Source organism: Balearica regulorum, chromosome Z (assembly GCF_011004875.1).
Source record: "Balearica regulorum gibbericeps isolate bBalReg1 chromosome Z, bBalReg1.pri, whole genome shotgun sequence".
Classification (NCBI taxonomy): domain Eukaryota; kingdom Metazoa; phylum Chordata; class Aves; order Gruiformes; family Gruidae; genus Balearica; species Balearica regulorum.
This window is the reverse complement of record NC_046220.1, coordinates 76416214-76436508: the sequence shown is the minus strand read 5'-3', so window position 1 is coordinate 76436508 and position 20295 is coordinate 76416214. Positions and strand designations below refer to the sequence as shown.

Sequence of the window (20295 nt, the reverse complement as noted above, 5' to 3'; positions counted from 1 at the left end):
TTCCTTTGCTTTCCATGAGTTTTGCCCAAGGCCCCAAGGCTTAGGAGGAGCTGGTGGACCCGACCAGCTATTGCTCCATCCTTGTCTTGCAAAGGCCAACACGCAACCCCGGGGGGTTCCTTGGTCCTTTGACTGCTTTTGATTTTTTTAGCTCCTGTGAGGCTCCCGGGGGGCTGTTTCATAGCTCCCCCGAGGCTGCTCCACCCCATCCTGGCTTTGAGTTTTGCAGCTTTACGGCTGGACCGTGGCTGCGCCCAGGGAAGCGTTCCTTTTCCCTGGCTTCCCAGATCCCACGCCTAGCTCCATTTCCCCTCTCCAACTGGAACCGTGCCCATGGTTCTTTCACCCCAGCACCCAAAAAGCAGCTTGGTTCCTTGGACTCCCTGGCTGCCCTCGCAGTGCCAGGGCAGGCGGTGCTCGCAGGGAGCAGGATGCGGCACCCCAGTGCCTGTGACCGTGCTGGGAGCAGCCAGTGTGAACTCCGGAGGGGCCGGTCTCTCAGAGCATCCTGTTGACACAGCTCTTGGTCTGCTGCATATCCCCGTCCCTCCTTCCCAACTGGAGGCTGCAGATACACACCGGGCTCTCTGACAGCTCTGGCAGCCAGCGGTTTGCCCTGGAGATGCCTCAGAGGGCTCCAGCTCAGCCGGTGAGGCGCTGAGGTTTGGACTTGGAGGAGGATGCTGAGATGCCTGGGTTCGGATGGAGCAGCAGCAGCACTCATGCTGTGCCTGGGATGGGTGAAGGATGTAAATGAGGCAGTGTCCATGGGGACGGTCATCTTGGTTTTCAGCCCTGGGGTGCAGCTGGAAGAGCAAGACGGGTGCTGCGGCTGTGTGTCCTGCTACATTCCCCAGCCAATGTCCCCACGAGATGTGTTGCCAGCAGGGTGGTTGATGGTGAGCAGGTTTGGCTGTGCATGGAGGATTTTCTTCCTCCAGTGCCTGGAAAGGTCCTTAAGGATTTTTTTACACTTATTTTCCCCACCTACCAATGGCAGAGGGACCGTGCAGCAGCATTTAACCCTCCTAGGGCACACAGGGGACCTCAGCAGCGCTGCCAACAATGTGGCCGCTGCATCTCCATGGGCAGCGGCATTTCGCGGATGGCAGCGAACGCCTCTCCACCATCCCTCACCGCAACCAGAGGAGGGTGGAGTGGAGCCGGAGGCAGCTTTTGCGGCCAGCTCTATGAATTTCCAATTACCAGCTCGCCTTGCCACCATGAGAGAGGTTCCTGCACCTAATTTTTGGTGAAACGATCCATTTTTCTCAGTAATTTAATAGCGTGGGCAGGCTGCTTGCTGATGGAGAGCCAGCAGCCGGCACCGAGGAGCCTGTGTGCCGGGCTGCCGGCCGTAACCACCTTCCCCGGGCGACGCAGGAATGCTGACCTAATAGAAAAGACATGTAAAGAGGAGTTTTGGAGAGCTGCTCAGCTTGGATTCAGCTCACGCGCATGGCTGCTGGCTGCAGTGGGGTCTGTCCATGGCCCAGCAGGTCCCAGGATCCAGCGCAACAGAGGGGACATCCCCGATGGGAGCCAGGCAACAGGGCAGGAGCCCTCCCGGCTGTCCATCAGCACAGCAGCTGGTTTATTTTCTGGGAAAAAGGGCTGCTTCAGGGAGGCCATTGCAAGTTGTGAGCTGAGGCTGAGTTCAGTGCCCGGCTGTGGCTCTCCCAGGGCTGGAAAAGCCATGGCGTTTTGCTCTGACATTTTCCAAATGAGATGTTTTGATTTTTTTTTTTTTTAAATTTTATTTTATTCCCCACCCCAAGGTAATGTTTGGAAGCCAAATTTAGCTCGATTTAACTCAAACCATTTTAAAAAAGTAAAACCACTGAAAACTAAACAAGGCCTATCATTTAGAACAAAATGTTTTGGTTTTCATTTTCCTTTTGGCATAAAAAACACAAACTCTTTTTTTTTCTTTTCCATTTTCCTCTTGACCTACAAACAATTTTATTATTTTTTTTTTATTCCTCCTGGTTGTTTCTCAAGAACGTGTTGTGCACCATGGCTGGGGGAACAGGCGAGCCCCGGTGCTGTTCCCGGTGGGACGGGGGTCCTGGGATGGGTGCTTCCCCATGGAGGCCAGAGGGATTTTGCAAAGACAAGCAGGAGCCGTTCTCCTGCTGCCAGCACTGACTCAGCCGGGAGCTCCTTGAGGAAAAGGGAGGCCCCCAGGCGTAGGATTTGGGCTTTGGGTCTGTCCCAGCTCTCCTAGGGCATTGTGAGCCCCAGGGCTGAACGCTGTTGGTACCCAGTCTGGGCACAGCCATGCCACGGGTCTGTGCCCCGCTGCTGGGCATCCCCGCCGGGAAGGGCAAGCTCTGGCATTGCCTTCTCTCCTTGTTTATTCAGGTTTAAAATTAATCTGACCTTCCCCCGCTCAGGCTTGTGCAAACACGGCGTGTCCCTGAGCGGGGAGCTCCCGCCGGCCCACGGGGAGCCGTGTCTGTCCCCAGCTTGTGTCATCGCTGTCCACACTGGGTGAGGTCCCCACCAGGACTGGGGTGCTGGGCGATGGTGGGGCGCCTGCTCTTGCTGTCAGTGTGCCAGCTCCCTCCCAGAAAAGGCACCTCTGGCCGTAAATCAGGGCACGGTTAATCCTCTGGTGCAAGCTGCCAGGAGGCTGGGTGCCCAGATCTGTCGTCTCTGGGTTTTGCAAGGGGTGGCTGCGATGCCTCCACCCTGGGCAAGAGCCCACGTGCCAGAGCCAGTGATTGCTCCCCCCAGCCTTGACCCCCTCTGTTGTTTGCAGACCTAGCCCTGCGTCCTCCATCCTTTGCCAAATCTCAGCTCTCCACTCTGCCACAGCCTCACTGGGCTGCCGGCTGGGAGGGAGCAGGGAAGGGATGATGGGGAGCAGCACTGGGGCCAGCCCTGGTGCAGAAGCAAGCACCCGACTCATCCACCACCTGATTTTATTTCATTCCCCTCTCAGTGCCTCGCTGCATACCACAGCCGTGCTTTTTATAGCCCCCAGCTGCAGCCTCAGCATGCTCCCGGCCAGCTCCCTGCTGCGGCCCCGCTTGCTCCGTGCCAACAGCCCCAGCCGGGGAGGGGGGCATAGACGGATGCTGTCCCTGGGGTCCCCGTGGTGGTTCAGCAAGAGGAGAGCACGGGCTGCGGAGGAAGGCAGATAATTAAACCCTAACCCGGAGCCACGCTCCCGTGCCGGCAGAGGCATTTAAAGAGCTGCATTAGTCACCCCCGTCGCAGCCGGCGCGTGCCGCGTGTCAGGTCAGAGGCGAGCGGCTGTGGCCTGTCCCTTGCTGTCCCCTCTGATGCTGCCCAGGGGTATTTCCAGCCTCCCAGAGCCATTCCACTAACGTTCCCATGAGCCAGTTTGCTGTCATGGGGGGTGTCAGTGGTCCCCCCTCCACTCCCAATCACCCCCCAGGCTCTGGCAGGGTTGCATTTCTATGAGGGAGGTTAGAGGGAGGTTAGAGGTTCCTGCCTGCTCCCCAGGAACGCTTTAATGAGTGCCTGGGGCTTGCTGCTGCATTTCTGCATCCCATAGCTGTTTCCGCAGTGGGATGGTGCTATGGGGTCCGGAGCGAGGAGGAGGAGATGAGTGTGCGGTTCTGTTGCAGGCTGCGTGCCTGGAGCATCCCTCTGTTGGGATGCGGGGTTTGCAGAGCAGGGGCGGCTGGCCAGCGGGCAGGGAGTGAGCATCCTCGCTGAGAAGCAGTGGGGAGGGCCCGACGGCTCCCTCCTCATGCTTTCTCCAGACGTGATTTCACCGCCACGGGGAGGGAACGCAGCCAGGGGACGAGTCCTGCTCTCCTCAGCGGCACCCGGCTCGCTTGCCGGGGCGTTAGTCATTTAGGCTATGGCTGGGGACAGGGTGTGCCCGGGGTCCCCATGAGCAGTGGGGATGGGGGCTCTGTGACCCCATGCTTTTGGGACGCTGCCAGGGAAAAGAGGGAGGGATGGGGACAGGGAGGGATGCGGGTCTTCTGGGCTTGCAGCCCACTGTCCTGGGGAGGGGGCATAGGGTGGCAGTGAAGCCAGATGTGTGCCAAGCATCTCTTGCGGAGCAGGAGGGGCTGGGATGGGGCCACCTTTGCTGGGCTGATGCCCATGGCTGCTCCCCGACCTCCTGGCCATGGTTTTTTAGACCTGAGCACAGCAGCAGGGAGGCAGAGGAGATGCTGCAGGGAGGCAGGGATGGATTTTGGGAGATGTCCCAACTAGAGGGCTTCTGCAGAGGTTTGCAGGTCTCTAGGGATGGGAGGAGACCCCAAAGTACCCGGGAGCCACATAGGACCCTGCCATTGCACCTTGCTTTGTGTGTATGCTGGGGGTGTTGGGTGCCTGCAGCTAGTTTTAAACCTCTGCCAAAATACCATCTGTCTTGTTCTGCCTCTGGCGAGGAGGCACGGATAGGCCAGGCAGTGAAATACCGGTGGTGCTGCCATGTGGCTGTCACCGAGCGGCAGGAGCTGGTCAGCCTTGCCTCCATGCAGGCGGGGTGGTGGGCAGGGGAAGACAGGGAGCTGCAGGGGTGTGGAGGAAGGGATGTGCAGGAGTGGGTTTTCCAGAAGTCCCAGCTGTAATTGTAACCTGGTGCGGATGGCTGCAGAAGGGGGTTTCCCAAATCTGCTCCCACCCAAAGGTGCCGGGCTTCACCCTGTGAAGCTTGGGGTCTCACCAGCAGCACCCCAGTCCTTGGGTGATGGCCAGGGAGGCTGCGGGAAGGGGGAGCTGCTCGTGCTGCCCGCCAGGTGCCGAGCATGCCGGGAGAGGGGAAAGCCTCGGAGACTCGTTCGGAAACAAGGCTGCCCTTTTATTCTCCTTTATGACTGCATTTTAATATCCACAAACACCCCTCCCTCCCCGGGCTGCTGCCAGCAGAGCCTGTATCGCCTTGCGCTTGGCCTGCCGAGAAACCCCAGCCAAACCCTGGGCCCCAGCGTGCGGGAGAGGATTATTTTCCCCCCTCCTCGTTTTTTTTTAATATATGTTTTCTATAGCTCTAATTAGACGGGCTTGAGCCCCAGCCAAGACAAACACACCTGGGGGACCCTCGCCTTACAGACCCCATCTGCTGTGTCGGGGGCTCCGCTCCCCGCACAGCCGCTGCCTGGCCCCTTTATAGGGGAGGGGACTGCTGGGGGGGTGGTAGGACCGCTCCCACCCGCTCCCACGCCAAGCCACGGAGCAGCCTCCACACGGGAGGAGAGCTCGGTGAGGCAGTGTGGGGAGATGGTGCAGAGGCAGCAGGGGCACCCAGCGGAGCCCCGTCCCACGGCAAGACCTCCGTCCGGCGTGGAGCTGAGGTATCTCCCCCCCACCAGTGCTGTAGCAGCGGCACAGGGCTCTGCATCCACCGGGGCAGGATGCTGTGGGAGGGGGGTGCAGTGGGTTCCAGACAGGTTTTGCTCTCCTGGGGTGACTGCATGGGTGCATCAAAGGGTCGCAGCCCCCAAAATCTGCATGTGCCTGGGGAGGGAGGATGCGGGGGCTCCCCAGCCTGTCCGGGTGTGTGTCGGTCTGTGGGACCACCTACCCGGTGACATCCATCCAGGGACTGTTCGGGAAAGCGAGCAGGGGACATCAGTGTGCCAAGCCACCACAATGGCTTGCACTGACAGCCAAATACATGCTGGGCTGAGCTTTGGGTGCTTCTTCCCGTGACTGCTGGCTTTCTTGTGAGGCTTTTTGGCTGGGCTTTTCTCCCTCCAGTTGTTTCAGAGGCCACCCCCAGTACCCCCATTGCTAGCAGACTGAGCAGTGCTGGCACCCCCATGCCAGGGTCCCACGGGTCTCACACCACATCTGTGGCTAGCCAGAGCCAAGAGCCTGGGGGTCTCTGCTGCGAGATGTGATCACAGTGTGATGTGGGCCAGGGAGGAGCAGCACCCTTGGGTGGCACCTAGCACCATGGCTTATCCTAGAGGACATGTCCTCCTCCCTTCCACATACCATCTCCCACTGCTGTGCCCCCACTCCATCCTCGGGGGTGCATGGAGCACACCATCCTTCCTCCATCTGCCCAAGTCGTGAGCCGGCGGCACCGAGCAGGCATCGCTGCTGCGAACTGCCCTCCCGGTGCCTGGGGTGCCACTGGCCAAGGAGCCCTGGCAGCAGCTTTACCCTCTCCCCTCTGGCCTGCAAAGGGAAATACTGTGTGCTTTGGGATGCGCCCCCCTGTCCTGGTGCACCCAAGCACTTTGCACCAGCATCACCACCTCAGGGCAATAATAACTGGTGGCGGCTCAAAATATAAAAGGTAGGATCTGGCCTCACCAGGACTTGCTGGCTCCCTTCAGGTGATGGGCTGGGCTGGGGGAGGTTGTACAGGTTGGAACGTGCCTCGGCCACCCTCCGGCAAGTGTGCCAGGCTGGAGGGTTTCCCTGTGCATGGGGAGCTTTGGGGCACAGCATCTGCTGGTCCTCGGTGCCGCCGGCCAGAGCCAGAGCTGTGCAGAGGGCAGCTCCAGCGTTTCGCGAAGGATTTTGGAGCTGCCTTGGCCTCCAGTCAGAGCAGGCTGCAATGGGAACATTTCGAAATTCTTTTGGACGAGGAAAATTCCATGGGCAGCCCCCCTCCGGAGAAAGTTTGGAATGGCTGAAATGTTTGGAGTGAGAGGCTGCTTGCTTTTGTTTACTCTAAACTATAACATTGGAGGGGGCAGGGGGGCAAAGGAAAAAAATGGACAATAGGAGACTGTAAACGGAGCTGGCCCTGAGCAGAGCTGAGGCGTCTCTCCAACATCATGGAAGGAGATGTGTCAGCACGCTCACCACGTTGCCCTGCTTTCCCCTGCCCCCTCGGATACGACCGCACTTAATCTTTCGGGAGAACTTGGTTGGGTTATTTTTCCCCAGCAGAAACAAGCCAGGTGGTGTTTTTCTAACCTTCTCAACTTAGGCAGGGCACAGCCCCCATCCCTTTGCCCTGCACTGCACAGCCCTCAGCCTCGACAGTGGGATTCAGCCCCAGCTTTTCCCCACTTCTTGCCCCTTCTCTACCTCTCCTTTTAGCTTGGGGGCTGTGATCTGATTGACTTGGCACAAGGTGGGGGGGCACGGATGCTGTCGCAGCGAGGTGTTTCCCAGCCTCCATCCTGGCCGTGTGCCTTGCACCCTGCTGCATCCCCTGGGCTGCATCCCCTGGGCTGCCTCCCCTTAGGAAAGCGCAGCAGAAGGGTTGTCTCCAAGCTTGGAGAAGACAGACCATAGCTGTCCCACCGGGTGCCAGAGCCCAGCACTGGCATCTCCACATAGCACATTGCCAGGGGTCTGCAACCGCCATCCTCTCCCCGCGCAGGGACACTACTGGTGGGGTTCAAAAGGTTAACGGGCCACCAATTGGTGGTGGCTTTATTTGGCTGCCCAGGTGGCCCTTAATGACACCTGAAAGCCTCCCTCTCTCACCCAAAAGGGATTTTGTTTTGCAAAAGGAGTGACAGCAAATTGCTAGCTGGGGGAGCGGTATGGTGAGATGTTTATTTTGGCCCTGCTGCCCTGCAGCGTTTTGGCTGACCCGGGCGCTTTCGTGCCTTGGGGATGGAGCTGAGCCCAATGGCTCCCAGGCACCAGCCAGCTTTGGAGCATGGGGAGGGATGGAGGGAGGACCGGGCAGGGGGATGCTGTGGGGCCCCCTCTCCTGCTTCCAACTCTAGGCTGGAGTTTATTAGGAGGAGCTGGGCTTGTGTGGGGCACTCACATATATGTACATATATACATATGTGCCCTAGATCCATGGATGCATATGCTCTTGTATCAGCTCCAGGATCAGCTTATGGGGAGAGTTTGTTCTGGGGGATGCCGATGCAGGTGGAGGGGGTGAAATGCTGGGGTGCAGCTGGTAGCTGGCTGCCCCGTTGTGCCAGGAGCTGTGGGTTCACCAAAACCTCTGCCAGGCTGGGCTGAGCCCAGAAGCAGAAAAATATCCCAAATCTTAAAACGTTCCCGGGACAGGAAAAGCCTTTCCCACCCTGCTCAAATCACAGGGTGGCCCAGCTCCCTGCCGGCGGGTCCCACCCGTGTCCCCGGATCCAGCACCATGCCCCTCCCCATCCCACGACCTTGTGCCAAGGACAGTGGGGACACAGCCCCCCCCCGACTCCATCCCTCCATCCTAAAAATAATCTCCCGGCTGTAAAGAAGCCCACCAGCACCAGGAGATTATTTTTATGAATGTCTCTGGCACATGGCTTCGGGGGGAGCGTGGAGATGGGGACGGAGAGGGGGGCACCCCTTCTTTCCCCTCTCCAAATACAACACTGCCAGCTGGCGTGGCGTCGGAGCTGCTGGCTGCCAACAGAGCTCTCGCTGTTTTGGCCTTTGCCAATGCCTCCGGTTACAACCGGGAGCCAGCGACTTCTCCTTCCCATGGGATGGAGCAGGGGAGGGCGGAAATCGGGGCGTTGGGGTGGGAGTTTCCCAGCCAGCGTAAGAGCAGAGACTGACCACAAAGCTGCCAGCATGCTGAGGTGTGTGGTGGCCCCCCGACCCCCCAGCACCGGGTCCTGCTAGCAGCTGTCGGCCCCACGGAGGAGAGAGGTGACCCTTGGGTTATGGGGGGTTTGGGCTTGGGTTTGGACACTGGCAGGGCTTTGGCCAGCAAGGCATTGCTAGCGGATGTCATGGGGGGGAATTGGTCTGGGTTGGATGGGGGCGTGCCTTGTGCCTGGCTGTGGAGATGAACTGGTTCCCTGGGCAGCACAGGAGTAAACCCTGTATTTAAGATGAGCTGGGGTTAACCCCACTTCTGGGCTGCATTGGGTTCAGCCCCACATTTGGACTGCGTAACTCCATGTTTGTACTGGGCTGGGGTTAACCCCACGTTTTGGCTGAGCTAGGTTTAACCCCAATCCTGGGCTGAGTTGGATTTAACCACACATTTGGGCTGCACTGGATTTAACCCCAAATTTGGACTGTGCTACATGTAATCCCACTCCTGGGATAAATTGGGTTTAATCCCATTCCTGGGTTGAGCGAGATTTAATCCTGCTCCTGGGCTGTGTGGGGTATAATCCCATGTGTGGGCTGCACCGAGTTAAGCTCCGTATTGGGACTGTACTGGGTTTAACCCCACATTCAGGGGCTCGGGGCTTATTGGACTGCACTGGCCTCACAGGTAAAGGCTGCAATTAGTTCTGCTGTTTTAACAGGGGTAATTCCAGCAGCAGGTTGCTGGGGTTGCGCTGGGTGCAGGTCTGCATGTGTGTGTGCAAGCTCAGCTCAGCCTGGTGTGGTGCCCCCCTAGCAGGCATGGGGGCCCATGGGTGCTCAGCACCGCACCAAAGGGGTGCAGAGGAAAGCAGCACTTTTTGAGGTCCCCAAGACACCAGGCTCTCCCCTTGGCCTCAGGGAGCATCAATGCCGCAGTGCCCGGGGTGGGTGACAGGTTGCATGTTGATGCAGCGATGATGGAGGTCACCGATGCTGCAGGGGTGGGATGCTGCCGTGTCTCTGGGCAGATCAGCAGCCACGTGGATGGGCTCAGGCTATGTCATGGCTCCTCAGAGCAGGGCATGGCACTTCTGCAGGGCTACCAGGAGGAGGGGTGCTTAGCAGGGTGCTGTGCTCCCCACCCCATGGGACAGCAGGAAAAGGGAAATTTTTACAGCTTCTAAACACTGCTGCCTTTGGCCACGGGAGAGGTTTCCCGCAGTGGACGCTGGCAGAGATGAAGATCTGGGGTGCGGGGCCAGGGATGCTCCCCCAGCTGAGGGGCAGGAGTGCAGCGTGATGCCATCTCCAGGGTGTTGGAGCTGGCCAGCATCAGGCATCACCCATTGCAGAGTGGCTTTTTGCAGGTGGGCGTCTCCGGCAGGGCCGAGCATGCAGTGGGCAGAGCTGCCAAATGCTCTCGGGTAAGTTGCCACATCTCCATTGCAGTGATGCTGCTCTGGACCAGCCCAGGGAGAGGTTAGGAGCCATCCCAGTTTTCTGTGCTTGGTGGGGAGCATCCTGTGTCTCCCCACTGCCATCTTCAGCCCAGCAGCACAACATCATCTGCTTGTGTCCCCACCACCACCCCCCCTGGCTCTGCATGCGGCTCATTCTCTTTGAAGAGTGACTTCAAATGAAGCAAAGCAAAAAAAAAAAAAAAAAAAACCAAGAAAAACCCAACCAAAACCCACTGCCTTTCAAAGCAACGAGTGCAATGGAAAGTTAGCCTCCCCCAGGAATCTGCGCCAAGCTTTGCCAGGCCACGACAGGGCATGGCACAGAGCTGCTGTGCCAGGGGGACTGTCACACCCCGGGTGGGCGTTGGTGCTGGTGCACATGACTCTGATTTTGGAGGATGTTTTGACTTGCCGTGTTTCAGTTTGGGTGCAGGAAGGGGCTCATAGCAGGATTTCTCCCCGCAGGTCCCCAAAAACTCGTGGACGATCTCGAATGATGCCCAGCAGGACAGCAGGGGCAGTACAGGGTGATGAGTGGCACTTTGTGTTTCTGCCTCACATCCACGGATGACATGCACACCCTGGTCACCCTGGCTGTGCCGGTGACAAGAACATCCCATGCCGAGGGAGCAGAGCCCGGCACTGCTGCCCTCCCTGCCGGGGCCAAGCCACAGGCCCAGGCTGGGCTAGGTCCCTGTGTCCGGGCCGTGACCGCGGGAGGTCACCCAGCCCCGGGCGGGCAGCAGACGCCTCTTGGGCCAGGATTAGCATGCAGGAAGGAAGAAAAGCTCTGATTGTTCCCTCTGTCCCGGCTCGGCTCCATGACCACTGTGCTGGGACTCCCTGTCCCTGGGATGTGTCACTGCCGGTGCAAGCATAGAGGGATGCTTTCTCTGCCTGGGTGTCCATCCGTGGGAGTCCAGAGCTGCTAAGGAAGATGGCCTGGCAATGCACGTGTGTGTGCATTCATTTGCATGCCTGTTTTCCCCTCAGCAAGGGAGTTCAATTGCAAAAAGTAAGGGGATCCTCTCTGGGCAGGCTGTTTTGCAGCTCTGCCTGGCCCAGAGCTCATGGCTCCCTGCCACGCCGCCGCACCCAGAGCAGGCGAGGGCTCCGGGTCTTCCCCAGCTCTGCGGCTCCTTCCCCTTTTGTTTGTGGCCTTTGGGCAGGCGAGGAAGAGCTTGCCCTGTTTCTTTTCTCTGCGGTGGTGCTTGGTCATGGCTAGGTTTTGGCAATGCTCAGGCGGGTCATTTACTAAGCCAATGTGTGCGTCTGGGGAGATCTCGGTGGTGCCTTCCCCCGTGCAGTGCTCACAGGGGTGGGCAGCTGTCCAGCGGAGCCCATCCAAGGCAGGGGAGCTTACGGGGTGCTGGGTTGAGGATGGGGAGCACTGAGGGACCTCGAGAAGGAGGATGCTGAAGGGTGGGAGGGTGCAGGATAGCCCTCAGGGTGAGTGGTGGGGACCACTGGAGAGACACCATGGAGATCAGGGGTTGGGATGCAGCTGGGAACGGGGTCTGCAGAGATGCCCTCTGCCACCATGTAGGGGTCTGGGGCGCCTCTGGGTCTGTTGGCAATAGCACCCGCAGCCAGGCGGGCTGGGCAGGGCTTGTGCCATCCCTAGGGACATTAGCAGTGGCTGGCTGCAAATCATGCCATACCCCTACCTCTTCCTTGTCTGTGTGGGGAAAGATGCCTGTTAGCATCACAACTGTAGGGTCATTTTTCCAGGCTGGTCTTGAAGTACTCAGTGACACTGAAACCTGGTAAACTCATATCAGCAGTGAGCCAGCACCCAGAGCATATCCCCCTGCCACAGAGGGGCATAGTGGACGGTGGGTGCAGCAGCTCTGCCTTTACCCTCTGCAGTGTTTGTATGAAAACGCAGGGCAGGTAGGAGACGAAATTATTTTAATTTAAAACTATTTCTTTCTCTCCACACAAACACACTCTCCCTTCTCCCTGACACCCCTTCCTCAGCATCATCCCCCTAACTCGGCTCCACATGGTGTTTGGAGTTATTTTTGGTTGCTACTTTCAAGTGTATTTTAAGTCTTTTTTTTTTTTTCCATCACCAAAATATTTTACTTTCAGTCTGAATGTTCCCAGTTACTTACCAGCATAGTTTTGGCAGAGACCTTTTAACTGATGTTTCTTGGGAACGTTTCTACGAGTGGTTTAGTAGGAAAAGCTTATGACAGTCTCATGAAATTATCTACATTTGGGGCTTGCGTTTGAGGCTGCCTGGCCTGTTCAGGACAGGGCTGATGTGGGTTGCCACACAGCTTTTCCCCTCCACTTGCTGGGTTGCAGCACATTGCCTTGTAGTTCTTGTTTCCTTCGCCACACAGTTTGGTGTGTGGCCATGGGCACCTGCCCACAGGAGAACTGGCAGCTGCTCTAGGGTACCTTTCCAGGGCTGGAGCATCCCTGCCCTGAGCATCCACCCCCCAGCTGTTGAACCCAGGAGTCTCAGGGGGATGTGGATTTACACCCATGAGCTGCAGCCTGCGCAGGGAGCTCACTGCCTCCTGTGCCCTCAGCCCCTGCCTGCCTGCAGTCGGGAGCAGAGCCTGACAATATGGGTGTGAATAAACAGGCCTGCCTGTTTGTGAGAGGTGGGCAGGGGGGGTCTTCTAGGGAGAAATTATTCTTCTGTCTGTGCCTGGCTGATAGCAACAGTGTGACGCTGCTGTTAGGGATGGTGTGTTGCTGGCCAGGATGCTGGTCCTGGGGTGATGCTGGCTGGCACAAACAGGGTGATGCTGGCTGGGATGGACAGGGTGACACTGGCTGGTGTGGACAGGGTGGTGCTGGATGGAAGGACAGGGTGACAGTGGCTGTTATGTGCAGAACAACGTAAGCTGGGATGGACACCTTGGGGTGATGCTGGCTGGCACAGACAAGGTGATGCTGGCTGGGATGGGCATCTTGTGGCAATGCTGGCTGGGGTGGACAGGGTGATGCTGTCTGGACAAACAGGGTGACACTGGCTGATATATGCAGAACAATGCAGTCTGGATTGGACATCTCAGGGTGATGCTGGTTGGGATGGACAGGGAGATGCTAGCTGGGTGGAGAGACCCAGGTCTGTGGCTGGGGTGGACCCATGGAGAACTGGGTGCACATCCCTTCTTCAGCATCCCACTCGCTGGTGGTCTCTGAGTGGGAGGAAGGGATTTCAGGGCCATGCTCCCTGGGCCCAGAGACCCCAAATGGCCCAGAAGGGCACAGACCTGCACAGACCAGCCCTGCAGCGGTGCAGGGATGGGCACTGATATGGGACCCCCAGCCAGCCCCGCTCTCAGTACAGTATGAGCTCTCACAGACTTGCTGCCCTGGCTGTGTGAGTCTGTCAGATTGAATTGCTGTCTCCTGCCACATAAAAACAGGCCAGAATTTCTGGTCCCTTCCTGCTCCAGCTGCACCAGCACAGGTCTCTGGACCACCCAGGGACTGGGAGCCAGCCAGGTCTCCTGGCACAGGACTGCAATGGCAAAGAGCCCTTAATCCCACCAACCCACACAGCCCCAAGCTCCTGGTCAATGTTTGCCCTTTGTGTCCCCCCTGCAGGCATGGGGACTCCTCAGCAGCCGGGGGCTGGCCGTGACGGTGGCACAGACCCCGCCAGCTGCCCCAGCTGGGGTCCCAGTGGTACGGTCCCTGTGCTGTCCCCAGCAGGATGGGATGAGACAAGGGGGAGATGTGGGGTCCATGGTCCTGCAGGGATGCTCTGGGCTGCGGACCCTGCTGGCTGCCCCATTGCAGGGGATAACACCTTCTCCCTCCGCACTCTGCCTCCTCTAGATGCACAGTCCCATCCCAGGCCTGGACAGGGTGATGGTCTTCCTCGCAGCAGCCCTTGCGTCAGCCTCCCTCGCTGTCCCCGAGGGCTGGGGAGAAGAAGGTGAGTCCCCCTCAAATCCCCCCCACGCAGCCCCCACATCCCAGGCATGAGGGCCCCAGGGACACCCCATTCCTCCCAGGCAGGCACAGACCTACCAAAATCAGGGTGTACATGAACACAGCCCCACGGCAATTGGTGTCCTCTGGCCAGCGCCCCCCCACCCCACCCCCCCAGCTGCCCATTGCCCAGCTCCATCTGGGACCAGTCCTTCCCAGTCCCCCATGGCGGTACCTGCATGAAGCAAGACCCTATGGCCAGTGCCCAGCTTTCCAGGGGGGGTACAGCCCTGGCATGGGGTGGCACAGGGTGCTAGCACCCATCCAAGGATGTGTGTGTCCCTCCAGGTGTGCAGTATGGACAGGTGGGGACAGATGTAACCCTGTCGTGTGCCGGTTCCCGTGCCAGGTAGGTGTTTTCTGTGCACACTGGGGGATGGTTTACAGCATAGACCTGGGATGACCTCGCAGTCCCAATCCTCTAACGCAGCGTGCCCGGTCTCTCCTCCCCAGCTCGCTGGTGCAATGGAGACGGGCAGGTGCTGCGGCATTGCCGGAGGGCTCGGCCATCCGTCAGGGAGCCCTGGTGTTGCCACACGCCAGCCTGGCCGCTGCGGGGACCTACAGCTGCCATGGCGAGGATGGTGGCCTCCTGCACGCCGTGACCCTGCGGCTGGGGTGTGAGTAGCATGTCTGTGGGCTGGGGTATGGGGGGTGTGCAACCCCACCGGGATGGGCCAGTGGTGCCCCAAAGAGGGGACTTCGCAGTGATACAGGGGTCCCTGTGTGCTGGCTGGGCTGTGGCCCTGCATGCCTCACTGATGGTCACTTCCCCTGGACCCCAGACCTGCCAGGGGTCCCCTTTGTGTCCTGCAGAGCATCTGACTATGAGAACTTCTCCTGCTCCTGGACCTCCAGCGTGGAGACCTTCCTCCCCACCAGATACATCACCACCTACAGGTGATGTATCCCTACAGGGCACAGGCTGTGGGGTTTACAGGGTGAGCCCTGGGTCCTGGCCAAGGCTAACTACCATATCCTGCTGGCCATCTGACCCATGCTCTGGCCCTACCCCAAGGGCCAGGCTGCACCCCAGAGCAGGTCATGTTTTGGGGTGAGCACTGCACCAAGCATTTGCTTGCTCTGAGGGGGGCCCCCCAGCAGTGTTGGGGGGGCTGGCACAGGCAGGGTCCCTCCCTGCTGATGGCTCTGCCAGCACCAGAGGGGCTACAAAAGAGAAGCAGGTCATCTGCAAGCCGCTGAGCACTTCAGCATGCTTCAGGATGAAAGGAGCTCCAGCAGCATCGCTGCTTCTAATTATCCCAGCATACCAAATTAGCGGGCTGCTTTGAAGTCAGGCGGAGCTCATAAAGCACAGCACTGCTGAAAGCTGGAGGAGCGGTGGGTGGGGGGCTCTGTGGGAAGGGGGCTCTGTGGGAAGCAGGGGGCTTTGGGGGCTGTAGGGCGAAGGCGAAGCCATCTGCTGGGAGCTTTTATCAGCGTCCCTGTGCCTTTGCTGCTGCTGCATGATGAACCCTGGGTGGGCAAGGGAGGTCCTCTGGGGAGGACCCTCCTGGGCACGCCGCTGTCTTGTTCCCATGAGACTCCCAGCTTCTGCTGCCAGACTGCTCGCCAGCAGGGCTGGGCATGGCATTAGCTCCATCCTCTGTGCAGTGTCACATCTGTGCATCAGTGTGGGAATGGGGGGCTGCTCTGCAGTGCAGGGACCCCTGTCCCTCCTCTGGGTCACAGTGGGGTTGGCTTCATGCTGTCCCCTCGTCCTCACCATCTGTGTTCCCATCTCTCTCCACGGCAGGAAGAAATCGCTGACAGGCGAAGAGAAGCGGAGGTAGGACTGACTCCCACCCCGGTGCTGCTCCCTGGGAACTAGCCCCCGTCCCAAAGGCTCTGTCACTGTCCTCAGCAGAGTCCCTAAGCCTGGGCCCCTGGGAGAAGTGATTGCCCCAGGGGAGGGACCTTCCCAGGAGGGACTGTGGGGCTGAGATGGGGGGCACTTCAGTCACTCTGAGGGATGTGCTGGGGTCTAGAGAGGTGAGTGCAGCTGCCGGATCCTGCCTGGGCTGTAATGGGGGCTGCCTCCTCCACTGGGCTCTTTGCGTGGGGGTCTCCTCACATGCCACCACTTTGGTAGCACCGGCAAACTATGCATGGTGGGCGGGGGGGGGACATGTCACCACCCTGCCTGCCCGTCTGTAGGAACAAGAATGGGCATGTGGGGCCATGCCTGCAGGATCCATACCACCCCGGCACCTGCACCGTCCACGGATCAGAGTTCTGGAGCTCCTACCGCCTGAACATCACCGAGGTGAACCCCCTGGGCTCCAGCTTCCGCCTCCTCGATGTCACCATGCAGGCCATCAGTGAGTCCTCATCCATCCGTCTGTCTGTCCCAGTGTCCGTCCATCCCCCAGGCATCCAGCCCCCTGGCAGCAGGGAGCCCAACACCCTTCTGCATGGCAGTCTGGTGTGACAAAGGCTCCCTGTCCTCTCACACACAGTTAAGCCAGACCCTCCAGAAGGCTTGGTGGTGGAGCCCATCCCCCTGGCCCCACGGCGGCTCCACGTGAGCTGGAAGTACCCCTCCTCCTGGCCCAAGGAACCCCACTTCCAGCTCAGGTTTCGGCTCCAGTACCGGCCCATCATCCACCGCTCCTGGTCCGTGGTAAGTGGTGGGCAAGGAAAGGCAAAGCTGGCATGAGAGCAGGGTGGGCACAGGGCCAGGGAGGGCAGCGAGGGGTGCCCCTGCCTGCCTCACAGGTCCCCTCTGCCCGGCGCAGGTGGAGACAGTGAATCTGTCCGAGGTGATCACAGATGCCTTCGCTGGGCTGGAGCACGTGGTCCAAGTCAGCGCCAAAGATTTCCTGGATGCGGGGAACTGGAGCGAGTGGAGCGCCGAGGCCCGGGCCACGCCGGTCAGAGGTGCGAGAGGGACAGGCTGCAGCCCCCAGCAGCCCTACCAACTTGTGCCATCCCTCCCCAAAGACTTTCCAGCACCCTGGGCTGCCCGTCTCTAGCTCCTTCCCCATGGCACCCATTCCCCCAAATATCACCCAGAGCAAGTCCCAGCTCCTGGGGTCCTTTAAAATTGATCCAAAAAGCTAGTCCCGAGCACCATCCAAAAACTGGCACTATGGTGGAAGGCACAGCTGCGAAGGGACAAAACATCTCCCAGCCCCACAGCAGGCTGCAGCCATGCTGCTGCCATTTGGGGATGCCCCCCCCCACCCAACCCTGGGGCAGAGCAGGGCTCCCAGAGCCCACTAGCATGCCGGGGCACCCTTGGGCTCATGGGACCCTTGGGGCAAAAGGGCACCCTTCTTTGCTCCTCTCTCTGTGGGTCCCTGGGGTACTGCCCATGCTTTTTGGTGTTTCCCACTCCCTCTGTCCTTCCAGACCTGGCCACTGCGGCAAGTGAAGAAACCACTACAGACACCAGCCTGGAGAGCCTGGCCGAGGAGCCCTCCCAGGCTCCCAACCCTGAGCCCATCAGTGAGTACAGCTGAGGGTGGCGGGCAGGAGTGGGGACTGCCGACAGGCAGGTGCCTGCCTAGGCACACATGTGGCTGAGAGTAACGGGAAGGGTCTTTTGTCCCATGACCATACATGACTGGGGTGTCCAGGAGCTTGCAATAGGGTCCCCTGGATGCCAGGGGCTGTGGCATCCCTTGGCCGTGACAGTTTCTCTGTCCCAGACCGCAGCGACCCCCTGGAGAAGATGGCCATTCTGGTGTCCCTCGGGATCTTCGCCTTCTTCGTTCTGGCTGCTGTTCTCGTCATCACCATCCTCATCTGGTAGGTTGGGTTTTACGAGGCAGGGGTCTGTGTGATCGCTGTCCCCATCCCACTCTGGCCCCCAAACCTGCAGCATGAGGTGCCCCATGTGCTCCCTGGCCCTGCTCGGGGGGTCCCTGGCCAAACAGACTTGATGCCAGCCCATAAGGTGGTTCAATCTCCCCTTGCCTCTTGACAGGGCAGGCCCCCCCCACATCACTGGCTTTTCCCAGCACACCCTACCAGCCATGGCACTGCCCAGCCTGCCTAGGGTCTTTCAGATGAGCCTACATCCATGGCACCTTTCTCTGTATTCACCCAAAGATGCTGCTGCTACTAACACACCCCGCAAAGCCTCTAGCCTTGCTGGGAACTCCAATGCTCCAGAGTCAGCACAGAGACCCCTCCATATGCCTTCATCGCCTGGTACTCCTGTCCCCAGGCACTGCCCACTGGCCCTATCCCCAAGTCCCATCTCGTCCCACCACTGCTGGGCTCTCCCTGCTGTGTCCCTGGAGCTGACCCACTGGAACGGTTGGGCACAGCCAGGCACAGCTGGCTGGGGATGCAGAGCAGGATCACTGAGGATGCGGGCAGTCCTGGTGCCCATGGAGGGCAGCTCCGGATCCTCAGCCACTGCTGCTTTTGTCTCCAGGCTCCGGGTGAGGAAACATGGCAAGGACGAGACCAAACCCCACAACTTCTTGGTTGCTGCCACCCACTTGAAGGCGCTGCCAAGTGAGTCGGGATGGAGGTGGAGTGGTGGTGGGGGGTGCAGAGCAGGGCCAGATCAGTGCCCCCTCTGACCTCCTGCTCTCTCTCTCGGCAGAGGCCCAGATCCTGTAGTGAGCCCTGGCCGACCCCCACTCCCTGCACTCGCTTGCCCATGCGTGGGACTTGATGCCACTGCTGGCCCCCAAGGACCCCACGCCTCCTGGGTCACCCCGCGGCCATGGACATTGCCGGACCCCCCGTCACCCTGGGGGTGGAGGATGGACCCAAGGGAGAGAGGATCTGCTCCCGGGAGCTTTGGGCTGCCTGTGCCTGCCAGGAGTCGGCCAGAGGCACCTTGGACTCAGGGCGATGGGCCAGCCCTACTACCAGCTGCTGCTGAACATATGGGGATGAGATGCTGAGCCAGCCCCACTTCACTGCCTAGTGTTGAGGGGAACCATGGGTGCAGGCTCCCAGGGGTGCCGGGCATCAGTGAGCACAGGGTGCTGAGCCCTGCCCGTCATCGCCCCACCAGCCGCCAGCAGGCAGAAGGGACCCCCCCTGTCCCTCTGCCCCTCGACCCTGTGCTGTGGCTGGACGGAGCAGTGTTGCCAATAAAGGGGGTAGCATTGGCACTGCCCAGGCAAGACCCTGTTGGAGATGGTTCTGGGCCAGGGGAGAGGGGGAGAGGTGGGTGGCATGGGTGGGATGCCAGCTTGGGGACAATCCTCGCGGGAGTTGCACGGGCAGCAGGGCTAGGCCCCGAACAGGTCAGCCCCCTCCCCAGGAGCCTGGAGGGGCTGAGAGAGACCCCTGTCCTCACCAGCCCGGCAGTAGGAACAGGACCCTCTGCACAGCCCCCTTTGCTCGGCATGTGGCCCCCTCCCCGTGCCTCAACCTCGCCCCTCTAATGGCTTCCATGTGTTGGCACCTCCCGATCCTGGTGCTCAGCGCCAGCAGTCCGATGAGATCCAGATGGGGCTGGGTGGAAATTCAGGCAGCGGCGGTGCGGGGAGCATGGCGCGCAGAACCAGCACGGGGTGGGTCCCTGCGCCCGCTCTGCCAGGGACATGTGTCACTCCCGGCTGGGCCCCGGGGCTGCGCTTGAACCCGGGGTGCAGAGGGAGCCTGGAGCGGGGGAGACGTCCTGAAAGGGTCCTCGTGGGGACTGGGTTAGAGGGAATCAGGGTGAGGCTGGAGCTTTTGCAATGGCTTTGTGCCCACAGACCCCTCTGTCCTTGCAGGGTGCCCCTGCACTCCCGCCCCGTGTGCAGGGGCTTGGGGGCTGCCTGAGCCGGTGCTTGGCTACGTGGGGTCCCAGCCTCTCACTGCCCCTGGGGAGCGCACTCAGCCTGCGTGGGGGAGGTGGGGTCAGCCCTCCATCTATGGTGTGCCACTGGGGTGGCACTATGCTTGGACAGGAGCCGGGCTCTCCGTGGAGCAAGTAAGGCAGATCGCCAGGCTGGGAAGGTTTAAAGGGCCAGATCCTGCCTGGGCTTCTGGGCCTGATGGCCACATCCCTTCTCCCAGGTGCATCCCAGAACGTGCCAGCTCCAGCTGTTTTACTCTGCCATCACCTTCTGCTGGACTCTGGTCCTCAGCATCCAACCCAGCCAGCACTCCCTCTGATATGTCATGGTCACCCTTGTCTCCCCTCGGTCCCCAGCATGGATGGCATGAGCAGCCCTTTCTGCTGGGACATCTGTTCTTATCACCACCAGGTCCCACTCCCCTGCCACTTTGAAGGGGATCAGGGCTGTGGTTGCCCACAGGATGCTGTTGAACACAGGTGATATCCATGCCATAGCCATGGCTCCAGCATTTGCAAGTAGCTCAGTGGTTTCCCAGCAGCTGGTGCTGGTTTAGAGGCAGACACCTGCTCGAGATGCAGGAACACAAGGGCCAGAAAATGGGAGAGACCGTGAGTCGGTAGCTCTGACCCCTTGTATCCTGTCTGCTTATAAACTCCAGAAAGTCCAGGCATGCTCCAAATAAAAGGGGGGTGCTGCTGGCT

The 20295-nt window shown here is 59.8% G+C and overlaps 1 protein-coding gene across 5 annotated transcripts in view; it reads left to right on the top strand.

Moving 5' to 3' along the window:
* IL11RA (interleukin 11 receptor subunit alpha) overlaps window positions 1-18930 on the top strand; it is a 30327-nt gene extending 11397 nt beyond the window's left edge. For 2 of the 5 annotated variants that reach the window (XM_075740118.1, XM_075740120.1), the window contains exons 2-13: window positions 13680-13779; window positions 14124-14184; window positions 14289-14455; window positions 14621-14735; window positions 15592-15624; window positions 15993-16156; window positions 16295-16458; window positions 16574-16715; window positions 17190-17285; window positions 17417-17588; window positions 18223-18305; window positions 18397-18930. In XM_075740118.1, coding sequence (XP_075596233.1) covers window positions 13680-13779; window positions 14124-14184; window positions 14289-14455; window positions 14621-14735; window positions 15592-15624; window positions 15993-16156; window positions 16295-16458; window positions 16574-16715; window positions 17190-17285; window positions 17417-17588; window positions 18223-18305; window positions 18397-18413 — 1314 coding nt within the window. In that variant the 3' untranslated portion in view covers window positions 18414-18930. Of the gene's footprint in view, window positions 1-5156; window positions 5289-13679; window positions 13780-14123; window positions 14185-14288; window positions 14456-14620; window positions 14736-15591; window positions 15625-15992; window positions 16157-16294; window positions 16459-16573; window positions 16716-17189; window positions 17286-17416; window positions 17589-18222; window positions 18306-18396 lie in introns of those variants that run through there. The other 3 variants (XM_075740121.1, XM_075740119.1, XM_075740122.1) reach the window with 3 other exon arrangements.
* The last annotated feature ends 1365 nt before the right edge of the window (window positions 18931-20295 follow it).